Genomic DNA, 14,521 nt, shown 5'->3' with positions numbered 1-14,521 from the left:
TTAAATGGCCGAGGTAGGGCTGCTAACAAAGTTATACATTGAAGGTTCATTAGGGCCTGACCCGGTGCCAACGTCCTTTAAAATTTCATTATACATAACCACAACTGTTTAAAAATAAAGCAAATTGATACATCAATTGAACAAGGTCATAGTCACATGCAGAAAAGGAATTTAAAAATCTAGAGGAATGATCTGATTAAACAACTAGCAAAATGCACAAGCAGTTTTAAAAGTGATCCTTTCCTTACTGTAATTAGCAATTTTAACCACCCAAACAACAAGAGAACTTCGTCCAGATCTTCAAAAGGAATAAACTGCACGTTCCAAAACATACCATTTAATCCAAGCCCCACATCCTCAGATTTCCGTGGAAAATTTTGTTCAAAAACAGTTCTTCAAAGTTACGTTATCTTATGTCAGGGCGCTTTGAACACCGCTTCTGTACATGCCAAAATACTGGTGGACTGCACAATGTCACGCAAAACCATTATTTTTGCAACTAGCTGACAAGGCAAATGTGAACTGATTGTGCTGCCATTAAACAGTTACAAGGGAACTCCAATCACGAGAATGGAAACAATAGTCCAAGCCAGATATCAAGGTTTTGATAACTAAAAACTTTTCAAACTTTGTACAAAAATTACTTACAATCGGAATGATTGTAAAGCCAGCCAACCAATAGAAATACAGATCTGCATAAAGCCAAATCGGAAGTGACCGTAGCATTTGGCATGATACATGAACATCAAAATTTTACTCTCGACACTTGGACTGATAAGCCTTTTTTTTTTTATATATAAAACGTGACAAAAGTAATATTTTGGAACAGCAAGTTGGAATTTGACGGACTTGGCTTCCATTGAATTAAGAAATTGAAAGACATGTTCAAGTTCAAAATCTGAGATCCCAGGAGGTTATTCAAACTGGGTCATCATTCAACAGGTTTTACTATCCCTTACCTCCCCCCCGATGTCAACTTTGGGGACATGTCCCTGCGTCGTCGTTCCCCCCCCCCCCCCTAGATGTCACTCCTCCCGAATGACCAGTGGTAGCTATGCCACAGAACATGTACAATTCTTCACTGAAAGCACAATTCATTATCGTGAAATGTGGAGACAAGGCAATGTAGGGCCTGCAGATCTTTGAACACTCAAATTCTGCCAGTCTGATAGATGGGCATGACACAGGCATTATCTAATGACTCTTTCCTCTGGGTACAATTCCAGATGGGCATGTCACTGCTGGCGTTTCCATACCTAGTCTATTATATCACCATTTTCTAACTGGTTCTTTTGCTGTTCAAGTTTTACAGCCAGATGCATGCAAGATAATTGCTCAAATTGGTTTATTTAACAGTTTAATGTGCTTTACTGGAATCATGGGAGCATTATTTAAATACATCAATTTGTTTAAAACATCAGAATCTTAAATTATTGAATCCAGTTAAAGTAGTAACATGCAGAAACCAACCCATTTGCAATTTACTGAGAATCTTTAAGCCAAATTGGAATTTTTTTTTGAATGGAGTTCAGTGATGCCAACGGAGGTTTCGTAATCATTTTTTAAAAAAATTTTAAAGGACTGTTCATGTTCATCAACAGATCAAGGAAAATCCCAAAATCTCAAGATGCTGCTTTTGGGAGGTCATCTTTTAAAATTACACAACTGCCGTACCGTCAGTGTCAGGGTAGTAGATTTAAAAAGGTTCAATGCAGTACAGCATTCTATTCACAAATCTATTCAGCAAATGGATAATGGAATCTATTTTCCAGAGGAAAATTTACTAAACGAGTTTCTTTAAAATGTAGTTTTACACACATGAACAGGTGACGGTAACTAGTACTCCAAAATGCAGACTAAATTAACCCCATCCCTTATGGAACCCATCATTCACCCCTCAAGGCAAATTTCCTGCAGGAACACGTTAGACCCCCCAGCCACACAGTCACAGGGCGAAGAAGTTGATCTCCACCCCAACAAAGCCCACCTGCGAGCGATCAGACATCTGCCTCTGCTCCCACCTGCAACTCCTGCAGGTCTGACACCCCAAATATGGCCGCCAGGGAACTAGACTCAAGTCCACGTGCAAGATCGGCGACATGGGTGTTGAAAAATAACCAAAATTTCCCAACTTCAGGCAGGGCCAGAGCATCTGTACACGAGTGGCTGAGCCCCTCCCACACAGTTGACAAAATATCCTCTACAGGGGCTGTTTAGCACAGGGCTAAATTGCTGGCTTTGCAAGCAGAGCAAGGCAGGCCAGCAGCACGGTTCAATTCCCGTAACAGCCTCCCCGAACAGGCGCCGGAATGTGGCGACTAGGGGCTTTTCACAGTAACTTCATTGAAGCCTACTTGTGACAATAAGCAATTTTCATTTTTTTTCTTCATTTTCTACTCCATCATACAGCCAACTCATCCTAGAAACTTTGTCAGGTGCACCCTGTACACCTCTAGCTGCATCAGCCCCAGCTTTGCACATGAGGCAGAGGCATTCACCCTCTGCAGTATCTCATTACAATCCCACCTGAAGTACAGTCTTCTGAATCCTAGCCACCTTACCAGCACAGACTACAAAACCAACCCCTTAAAGAACAACTTTGGTAAAAAGACCGAAGACACCAAAATAAAAACCGCGGCAAAATATTCATCACCACCAGCACCCGACCAGCCAACGACAGGGGAAGACTATCCCACCTCAGTAGATCCACTACAAGAATTACAAAATGTTCCACCATCATTTCTTTTGCTCCAGATTGTGCGCGTTTCAAAATGGCACCCCCCGCCCCCTGCACTTTGGCCGAATAAACTACCCTCCCATGATGGCAGGCCTATAACTGTTGTTTGCAAATTATGGGTGGCACCGGTCAAAATATCACTTACACTTGATTTTTATACCCAAATAATTAGAACCTGATAAAATTAAGGGATTTTCACAGTAACTTCATTGCTCCGTTAATGTAAGTCTACTTGTGACAATAATGAAGAGTATTACTGTCAATGCTGGAATCTGAGGATGCTGGCAGAATCCAAGTCCTTTCAGCTCAAAAAAGGAGCAACAAAAAGGACCACCAACACTCTTTCCTTACACATGCTGCCAGACCTGCTGAGTTTTCGCAGCATTCTCTTCTTGAAAAATAACCGGTCCTTGATAAAATAAGACAGCGTTTGTTTAGAAGTCACCAAATACAAATTGAAGCTTCCTGGTTGCAAATATACCCAACTATTCTCTGGCAAATACATTTTGATTGCCAAATTGGACAGCAAAGATTGGAATTCTGAGAGAAGATGAAATACAGGATTGTGGACAGACTTCAGAAATCGATATTTTAGGCATCCCAACCTTGCCTTCAGGTTCATAGATTCTATTGCTCTTTTATTGAGTTTGGGAGTCTGATGAGACTTCACACTGTCCATAATTTCTATGGCAGATCTTTTTTTTTTTTTTTTAAAACAAGAAGAAGTTTTTCTATGGGTTAGAATCTGGATTTGATCAATTTAATGCTCGACTGCTCCACAATCCATTGGAAGTGAAACCAGTGATACAGACAGAAGGAAAAGTAGAAGGCATGCTGCATCTTTGAGAGGTAGCAACCAAAGAATGATGGAAATTGATGAAAACTTACAATTCAGAAAACCAAGAGCCAAGTATACTACTTTAAAAAAAACAACTTGAAAGACGAGTGGACCTCAGCAAATGGCCAGAGGCATTTTTGCACTAATCCCCTGGAAAGATCTCATATTTAGGGTAGGCTATGATAAAAATCCAGTAGTACAAGAGAATTTTTTTAAAAATGGACATCACCAAAGATGGGTGACATGGCAGCCACTGACATGAATGGCTACAAGGGGTTTCTCGCAGGAACAATGGAGGCACTCCCTGTGCATCCAGACAAGGTACTTTTAAAACCATCCAAAAACAGACTACCACCTCCAGTAGGGACAAAGGGATAAATACTCTTGGAATAATGGCCTCATCAAGTTAGTACATTCCAACCTCTTGGAATATCCACATGGAGGGGTCAAAAGCTTGGTTGTTACCAGCCAGTGCTGTTTGGACAATTGGAGTCAGCATGTGCTGTGAGAAAAGCAGCTGCCGTTTGCCACACGAAGGAGAATAAAATGACTGAGGCAGGGCCCCTGCCAAGGTGGCCAGTTTTTGCAGGATCATCTGAAAACTCTCCTTCTGTGAAGCAGATAAGCCAGAAGGATTGCAACTGGAAAACTGAAACCTCTACCAAACTGTTGGACACCTGGACTGAGGAATCAACTGTTTGCCAGCAGTAGCCAACTGTACCTGAAAAATAAATTGCAACAGCCACAACATGTCATCGTCCATTCCTTACAACGAGGACTGTTCTTGGACTCTGTTCTCATGTATTAGATGCATGTGTTTCACCATTTCGCTTCACTTTATAGTAGTTAACAAACCTACTATCTTAACTCGTGGTTGAATTGACTCCTTTCTGAAGATATTGTGGAAAAGGAATTCAGGAGAAAGGAAACCTTTTTAGATTAAATCTTTGTTACTACCAGCAGAGGGTGGGTTGAATAATGATACAGAACCAGTCATCCCTCCTCACCTCGGTTAGTGACTCTTGGGGGAGGACCCCAGCTGGGTGGTGACAAAGAGGTCTTGCCATGAACCCCACCAAAGGCAAGTCGTAACAAGGTACATACCAAGGATCAGCAGAGCACAGAAAACTACAGGTCACAATTAGATTAACAAATTAAATCAGAAGCCAATTTGGAAAGTAACTCCCAAAATCAAGATAAAAAACAGTGAAAGGCTCATTGAAGTGAATAAAAGAATATTATTTTTGGGGTCAGGTGCAAAACACCAAAAGGAAATAACAAATTGCCAACAGGCCAATTTTCATAAAGGGCACCGAAGCAGACAAGCAACTGCAGACCCATTTGTTTTATTTCAGTTCTAGAGTTAACCCGTATGATAATTCAGCAGACAGCCAACATAAATTCAGAACGGGAAACTTGTCCCAAACAGGTCTTCTTTTGCAAGTGGTATTCTACTTGCACCCTCAAACCCTACCAACACTCAGGTGAAGTAGTGATGGCGAAAGTCCTCAACTTTAACGGAATCAATTCTGGAATCTTTCTGGCACAAATTAAAACGTGCAAAAGTCTTCCTCATCCACAAATGACCATGGAGAGCAAGAAGAACGCTGCCAATAATGCCATCTGAGGCTTCATGCAGCATAACCATATATCTGCTTGTGCAGCACTCAACTTTAATGTGTGCATATAGAAAGGCCATACCTTGGTGATTTATACAGACACTAAGTGGATTTGGTGCAAATTGAACGGTGAGATTTATCAGATTTACATTTTTATTATGCAGTAGATACAATTTAATCTTCCATTGAACTGCAAAAATATAAACAAAATCATTCAGCATATAAATTTGGCACAATTAACAATTTTGTTGGATTGCCAACAGTTCAATTGAGTTTGGGTTTTGTGAAGAAAACGAAAAGGGAGCGATTGCGCAAGGAAGACAAAAGGTAGAATAGGGGGTGGAAAACAGGCACCAGATTGCACTGCTTCATTAATTGTTAAGTCACACCTGTTAGCAATTCTCTTCTGTACAAGTTTCATATCATTTTTTCCCTTGGTCAAAAAAGGAAAAAAAAATCTGAAATCCATTAACCACAATGTCAACCTCCGGCCTGATAAATATGGGAACTAGTCAGCAAGTGCATTTATTCCTCACCTTACAATACGGGGATATCTGGTGTCCTTCAGCTTCCTACTAAAAGCATTCATTACAAACTTTAAAAAGTCACAATTTAGTAGTGTTTTTTTGTGGAAAACTCTCAACTATAAAAGAACAAACTTGTAAAAAGGTCTACTCCACTCAGGTGGTATAATAAAGTTTAAATTGAAAATAAATCATACAGATCTCTCACAAATTGTTTAGTCTCCCAATGTAACTGAATACAACTATTTATTTTACCACTTCCCTTTTCATCATTACAAAAGTACAGAAAAGGTGGGCAAATAGCTGGAGTGCTATAAACCCTTTTAGCTTTATAGCTGTCGGTTTTGCTGTACATCTACTTGTGTACAGATTACTTGCCCACCAAGTAGTTCATGGGCAGTGTTCAAAAACTTCATACTCGGTTACATGTTACAGCCAGGGACAGTGGGTCCTGGCATAAAACGCTGTTCCTTAAATATCAACTTTGGGCTCATCCTAGCACCGAGATTCAGCAACAAGCTTGGTCTTTCATCGATCAACATCAATAAATGGTTTATTATTTTCACACTGAAAGGCAACTTAAAATACGCACCGCTACAGAGGGGGTTTAATTAAAAAGGCATTATGCAAATATAAACTCCATTATAACCAAGGTGGTTGGGGGTAGGGGGCAATGGCGTGCAAGGACAGACCATGCACAGCTTGTAAAATTAGAGTTCCAAGCTGCAACTAGATTTGGTCAACATACCGTTGTTCTTCCTCCAGCTCTTCTCTAGTCAGTGTTTTTTCATAGCTGCTGCCTCGAATCTTGCCTGGACGGTACTCATCAACTAGGTCATCTGAAAAAAAAAGTTACATCATTGATAAAATGGTACTATGGTTACATATACTGAAAGTCGTGTTAAATGGAGTGCTCAAGGCTGGTCAAGCATCTACATGTTAATGTATATAGCATAGTCCTTTAATAGCAAATCAAGTTGAAAGAGAAAAAGAGACAGCTGGTAGAATATCACCAAAAAATGATAAATCGACTATTTATTCTTTCATGGGATGTGGGTATTGTTATGGACGCCTGGTTAGCACTCAACAATAGCCAAGACCGGCAGGATCGCAACACTGGATGAACTGCGAGAAATTTCAGCTAGCCAGGGGGAACGAGCCAAGCTACCTGCAACTCAAAAACATCCTACGAAAGGAGACAAGGATTTACCAAACTTCCTACGAAAGGAGACAAGGACGTCCCCACAAACGCAACAACAGACATTACTGGAAGATTTACTGGACGCAAGCATACTAGATAAAGGGAACTGCAGCGACATGCATGACCGACTGGTAGAAAAGACTGACACCATACTGGACGCAACAAGAATGAAATGGGAGGAGGACCTGGGGATTGAAATAGGGTGGGGACTCAGGAGCGAAGCACTGCATAGGGTCAACTCCACCTCCACGTGTGCAAGGCTCAGCCTGACGCAACAAGTGGTACACAGAGCCCGTATGAGTAGGTTCTTCCCGGAGGTAGAAGATAGATGTTGCCAAGGAGGCACAGTCAACCACACCCACATGTTCTGGTCTTGCCCCAGACTTGCGGGGTACTGGACAGCCTTCTTCGAGGCAATGTCCAAAGTGGTGGGGATGAGGGTGGAGCCATGCCCGAAGGTAGTAGTCTTCGGGGTATCAGACCAGCCAGATCTAATCCTGGGGAGGAGGGCCCTTGCCTTTGCCTCCCTGATCGCCCGCTGTAGAATCCTGTTCAGATAGAGGTTAGCAGCACCACCCAAAGATGCAGACTGGCTGTCCAACCTCAGAATCTCTCCAAATGGAGAAAATCAAATTCATCATCCGAGGGTCAGACGACGGCTTCCACAGAACGTGGGAGCCATTCACCCAACTGTTCCGGGACCGGTTTGTGGTGGCCAACAAACAAGCAGAAGAATAGCCAGGTAGCCAGGAATTTGGGGAAAGTAGCCAAGGCATGAGAGGGAGAGATAGACCGAACGGCTAAAGCAGAGGTGAGCGCAAGACGACAACGGCAGCGACATCCATCCGGGAGAAGCAAGTGACAACATCAGATCCATTCGAGTATTGTCCTCTGTAATTGTTTCTCCGGCACCCAAATGTATATCTACCTCCCCAGTTCTCTCCCTCCTCTTCTCTCCTCCTCCTCCTCTTCTCCCCCCCCCCCCCCCCCAAACACACACACAAACAGATGCCTACTAGTGTTGTAAATAATATTTCCAATTGTACAGAGTTGCGGCTGTTGAGCTGCTGCATAATACCTTACCAATTACTTTATTTTATTATTTTATTTTTAAAAATTTTATTATTACTTTTTTGGTATGTTTGTGTGCCCCCGTCTCATATACATCTTATTCGGTGTACATAACAGTAAATATATTTTGCTCAAAAAACCAATTAAAACCATTTATAAAAAAAACAATGGCCAAGATATTGAACTAGGTGACATTTTTAAGTCTGTGCAGAAAAGATAGATTCAGCGATAAGGAAACAAATTGGGCTTTAACTTCAATCTTCTAACACGTACCGATTATATACAGTTTCTTAACTTTAACATGGTCTCATTAAAACACTTGGCATCAAAATACAGCTCTCATTCTACTCACACATCCAGGCAAAAGGATCCCCACTCTGTGGCAGTTTCCATGACCTGTTCCATGGCTGTTTATATCTAAGCTAGCAGGCTTCACAACCTGACTGGCTGCTCTCCACAGCCTTCCATTTCCAGGTTTCCTGAGCCATTTTGGCTGCCCATCTTCTGCCTTTTTACCCCCCCAAAAAAAGAATTTCTCACCCAGCCCTTAAAACAAAGCTTATCACGGAGGTGGCCAACCTGGAGTCTGATTATCTGGCCAATTGCCTTTTCCCGTGTACACAAAAGGCCAGAGCTACGCCATTCATACGAAACTACCTTCCATTGATAGACCAAACACATGAATAGGATAATGGCTCGTCATGCAAGAGTGTCCAGAAAGACAATGGGTGTTTGGTAAATCACATTATGCATTCCCCAACAAGTTTTAAGTCTGAATGGAGGCATGGGCATATGCCTTTAGAGTTCAGACCAACAGCATTTTCCTTTAATCAGTTTAAACTAAGTGGTCTGCTTCATTTTTGGACCAAATTTCTGAAGCCAAATTTCTAAAAGCTCCCCATCATGATAGTATTGCCAGTATTTGCTGCCCATCCCCAATTGCCCTTGAACGTAGTGGCTCAGAAGGCCATTTCAGAGGGTTAAGAGTCAGCCACATCGCAGTGATTTACATGCGGACCGGACCAGACCTGACAGCAGATTTCCTTTCCAACATTACCTGCGAACTAGATGGGTTTTTATGGCTAGTCTTATGGTTGCAATTACTGAGATTGGTTTCCAAATCCAAATTTTATTAATTGAATTTATATTCCACCAGCTGCCATTACAGGATTTCAAACCAATGTGCCGATAGCAGCCTGGGTCACTGGGTTCGTAGTTGTGACATTACCACAACCTATAATCTTCCTACTAAAAAAGACAAATCCTTCAAAATTTGAGACGCTCGATTGACTGAACTTGTGCTAATTATATGTACCAAACCATTCTGTATTCAGCACCAAGATTTATTTTGTTGTTCAGACAAAACATCGCATAATTTACTAAAGCTGTATAGCTTAGTGTATTAATGGCATTTTAACCTCAGCACTTTTCACAAAACATGGTTGCACAGACAAGGCCAGCATTTACTGCTCATCACCAATTGTCCTCAAGGTGGTAGAGGGCAATCATCATAAATACAACTGAAGCAGCTTGCTGGGCCATTTCAGAGGGCAGTCCACATGGTAGTTGTTCTGGAGTTACAAAGGCAGTCTGGATTAGGGATGACCGACCTCCTTCCCCCAACTCGTGGCTACCATAGCTAGAAACTAGCTTTTTAATTCCATATTTGAATAAATGGATTGATTCCTTCGCCGTGGTGAGCTTTGAACTCAATCTCCAGGTCACAAGTCAAGGCTCTGAATTAATGGTCCAGTAACAACCACAATGCTGTTATACTCTATGGAATGTGTACATGCATTCGTAACAGACATGGATTATTTTGCCTCAAGTATTATTCTGTGCAATCCCCGAATATTGTAAACACATTCCATCGATGAATTTACACTGACAGGGAGCCTTTAGGTTACAACCAGTGGCTCCCCAACAGTGCTGCATGACTCAAAATGGAATCACAAGAATTAACATTGTGTGGATCCCAATCCCTTCATTCTCCTGGCAGTGGAAAATAGCCAACACAAAACCAAGTTCTGTGCATTGTACATTTTGATTGGCAACAGTAGCTCTGATCAGGCGTGCTGTTATGTTACTACATGTTGGTCTAAAAATATCAGGTTTCCCACAGCAGTACAATGCAGGTAGACACAGATTTAGTCACCAGCAGCTGCTGATTACAGAGGGCCTGGGATTATCAGATTCTTGGATTCAACAACATATGCTTATCTTGAAAACGCAAACTTTTAAATTATATACCAAAATACATTCTTTGACTGGAATCAGGGGTTGTATATTGCAAATAATGGGGGCGGCATAGTGGTTAGCACTGTTGCCTCATGAGCAGAGGACCCGGGTTCGATCCCAGCCTCGGATCATTGTCCGTGTGGAGTTTGCACATTCTCCCCATGTCTGAATGGGTCTCACCCCCACAATCCAAAGATGTGCAGGTTAGGTGGATTGGCCCACTAAATTTCCCCTTGGGAGAAGTTTTGACAAAGTTCCAAGCTTGAGTTGTTAGAGAACCTGAAACTACTCACTCAGAACGGAGAAAAAAAATGAATTCTTTTTTACCCCGCAGTTTAATTCTTTGCTCCAACCTGCAGCTCCTAAAATGGAAAATGCTGCCACAGCATTTAGAAATGCAATTTTTAAAATCCATGTCAAATTGGAACAGTATGAACAATTTGACATGGAGATATTGGGAGAATAGTGGGCTGCAATTTTCACACTGGAATAACAAAAGACAGACAGCAGTTTGACAAAACCAAAGCGTTTTTGTTAATACAATTTAAGCTTGGCAGCTGCCCATTTAATCCCAATAGGCATGTTTAAACCTAGCAGTGGGCAAAAGATTGATCAACATACCACCCAAATATGATAATGTTGCAAGGCAAGTTCAAATTAGTTTTTAAAGTTACATTGCTTACTGGGAAGAGGAGCCACTAAATTTGAGTGTGGACAAAATGAGCCACTTGTTCAATTATACACATGAAAAACTAAATTTCTGAACCTAGCCATCAATTATCCAAAATTCAGGAAACTTCTGTGACTGCCAAGTGTAAATTGAAGAGAAGAGCAGCATTAAGTGAGGTTCAGTCAGAGCTAGTTTGGGAAGCTACAGACAAATACAAGGAATACGGGACAAATTATTTTTAAAATCTACAAAAAAAAAACATCTTGGCTCAAGATCCCCAAGGGAGGCTCAGCATAAATTGCAGTGATCTACTGGAGTTCGGAAAGCTTGTTCCATTAATTATCTTGTACACAACAGCTTTGATGTACAGATAAGACTTAAATTGCAGTGTGATCTACTGGAGTTAGGAATGTTTGTTCTATTCATTATCTTGTACATAACAGCCTTGATGTATAGATAAAAGAACTTTGTAATAAAATCAAGAAAAAACAACACTGGGAATTGGGCTTACCAGAGACAGACTACTGAAGAGAGAAAGGGGAATTTTATTGTGCAGTGCATTTGAAATTATGCAGAAACAACAACTGGGGTAGAAAGAGGTTCTACAAAGGCATTTTGAAAGGCTTCCTCAACTACAGAAACCATGAACAAGGCAGCATATACTAGATCTGGGACATGTCTGTATAGCGTTGGCGAGACCAAGATCAGGTCAGCCGTGATATTATTAAAATGACAAGAGCAGGCTTGAGGGGACAATTGGTCCCGCTCACATTTCTAAAATGTTATGCTCGGGAAAGGTCTCCATGTACAAAGATAGTTACTGTGACCTACTGCGTGTGCAATCTTGGTTCAAATTGCAAAGATTTAGTTTGAAAACCCAAACAAAAGGAACAGTCAAATTGCATTTCCTGTTGAACTGAAGCCAGTTACCAAATGACCAGCAGTTACATGGCCTTAATTAATTAAAAAAGGGAGCAGCTCGAATTGCTGACTACTCACAACAAATCAGAAAGCTTTTTGTCATCTTCTTGGAAGACATCCAAAAGATACTGCACTACAATGTGATTAGATGATGCAAGGCAAAACCCATCTGTAGCAGTAACTTAAATTGTATTATGCTTAGCCCAAATTATTAGGTATTAAGCATGGCTCAGACAGAATGCTCGACTCGTTATTACAGTACTGAATAAGTTTATTACTCATCACGGATTTTGCATCCTGCCATAATGCAGATTATGTAAATAAATTGTGTTTGGGTTCAACTAGCAGTTAAAGAAAACCAGACATCAGGTGACCAAATCTTAGTTACTACCATTACCCCTTAAAGAGCTACAGCAGCACATAATGGCAAATCAAATTCTGTAACAGGTTGGTCATTTAGTTGCCAACTGTCTGTAATTTTGTTGAAACAAGAGAATAATCATAGAGTTAGCAGTTCCCAACATCCAATAGGATAAAATATGGAGAATTGGCACTGGAATGGGGTTGGAAGTGTAATTGTGACATTGCAGTCTTCAAGGTCTTGAATCAGTCTCACTATAAAGCCCTTTCAGCCAATCAAAAAAAAAGTCTACATCAACCACACAGACCTCATCCATTCTGTCTGCAGTCTACAATGCAAGTCAAAACTATGTATTTGAACTTTACTTAATCCTCAAATAACATTTGGCATCACCATCTAAGGAAACGGACGATGCAGTATGACTGAATGCAATGCGAACTGATTGGTGTGTAGGAGATGCCCAAAACCATGACTCATGACCCCCACTGATGTCAGAACCTGCCTGCATCTGACACACATGACCCCCCCCCCCCCCCCCCAGTCAATATTCAGGGTCTTGACATAGTGATCCAGCACCTAGATCAAATCGGGGTGCTTCATAATGCACTAGCCAACAAGTACAGAATGATGTGATCAGAGATCATGTTTTATTGTCTCACTGTGAATAAAAGTTGGAATAACTCCCATGGTGTGGCTATGGGAGGACAACAATTATTTTGACTGCATCAGAAATGGAGAGAAATCATTGAGATGAAGGATTGGTGACAGCAAAAGCCTCCATTCACTTTTAATGTGATTGTTTGGTGATCTATTTGTTGATGCTCCTTCCCCTCCCATAAAAACTTGGTAATCATTGAACACTCCAATCCATCCTGGACCAACAAAAATTACTTCCTTGTAAAACCAAAATTTCAACTCCTTCCTACCAGAGAGGGATCCTCCCATTTCATCTGTATCCTCCAATCCCTCAAGTCAGTCTTTCACATGTGTCCAATTGTCCATGGTCAGTGCCCCACTGAACTATTAGCTCATGGAACAGAAGGGAGTTCACTTTGGTACACAAGGGATTTAGTCTTTCTGTAGAAATTGTCCAACTTGAATCACAACATAGATGCTGCCATAAAAAAAGATTGCTCAACAGGGTAAATGTGCAAGATAATCAGGAGTGAAAATGCAAGTGGGATAATAGAAATAAAAATGCAGAAATATTAAGCTCCACTCAACAGTTGTAGAGGGAAAAAAAACTGAAGTAGGTGACAAGTTCAACAATTCTAGAGATCCTAGTGTAGTATTTAGTACAATGAGTCAACTTTAATGCGGCAAATCTTTGCAGCTTAGAGTAAAGAGTGTTGTGGAACGGTTTGGAGATTAGCAAGAACAAAATAAAAATGGTTACCATGGAAAGCACAAGGGAAGACAATTTACAAGGAGGGGAACGAGAGAGACGTTGATCAAGCTTTTCTTGTATGCCAGATATTCCAAAGGTTAACCGATTCAAATTCTCAGTTGTGAAAATAGTTTTGGACACCAATCAATTGAAGCACAATTTGCAGTTGCATTTGAGGTTAGGAGATAAGAAACAAAAAAACTCAGAATATTGCAGCGATATATTCACTGGGTTTAAAAACAAAATGCTATCCCTGCACAAGTTAGAAATGAGATTAGAAAACTCAGCCCACACCTAAAAAAAGTTTGCATACTAAATAACTGCATCTGATAAAATGATAATGTGTTGGTAAACTAGATGAGTAATGGAGATTTGACCACACCAAGTTAAAGAAACGCAAGGGATATGTCAATCATAGCACACATAATGGAAAGAGACTGGACAAACAGCAGTGATAGGTGACATTGTAAGCATGGAGACTGTTGAAGGATGGGCAAGTACATTTCGATGCTGACAAAGTGATGCCCACCCACTTGGGACCTCAAAATGACAAGAGGCAAGAAATAGTGGACACAAAGATGCATGAAATTTATCAAAGTCACTAACGACCTGGGTACACCACACCTGGATACTGAGCACTACAGCTTAGGATAAATTAGTTACAATTTCAAATGTACTTTGAGCTAAATAGCCTATTTGTTATTTTCCTCCAGTAGCCATTAGCATAGCAAGATAGAAGAGATGTTTTAACAGCTGCATGTTATCAAACACCCAAGACAAACAGGTGAACTTTAAAATAAGATCAATTCCAGTGTAAATCTTACTGACATTCCCCCACCTTCCCCAAATAGGCCGTCAGTGCTACCAAATCAAGCTGCATAGTTTAGGTTTAAAGGCCATTAGAAGCAGGACTAGCTTGTTATAGATTGGCATCCATGGTACAAGGGAAGAACA

At 40.9% G+C, this 14,521-nt stretch overlaps 1 protein-coding gene across 10 annotated transcripts in view; it reads right to left on the bottom strand.

The window, feature by feature from the left end:
• Positions 1-14,521, bottom strand: part of LOC140395503 (uncharacterized) — a 143,439-nt gene that overhangs the window by 18,749 nt on the left and 110,169 nt on the right. For all 10 annotated transcript variants that reach the window (XR_011936208.1, XM_072483343.1, XM_072483345.1 and 7 more), the window contains exon 3: positions 6,467-6,557. Coding sequence is in view for 9 of the 10 variants with exons in the window: in XM_072483343.1 (XP_072339444.1) it covers positions 6,467-6,557 (91 nt within the window). In the remaining variant the exon portion in view is untranslated. The remainder of the gene's footprint in view (positions 1-6,466; positions 6,558-14,521) is intronic.

The sequence above is a fragment of the Scyliorhinus torazame genome, chromosome 18 (genome assembly GCF_047496885.1).
Source record: "Scyliorhinus torazame isolate Kashiwa2021f chromosome 18, sScyTor2.1, whole genome shotgun sequence".
Classification (NCBI taxonomy): Eukaryota; Metazoa; Chordata; class Chondrichthyes; order Carcharhiniformes; family Scyliorhinidae; genus Scyliorhinus; species Scyliorhinus torazame.
The sequence above is the reverse complement of the archived record's forward strand: the minus strand, read 5'-3'. Positions and strand labels throughout refer to the sequence as shown.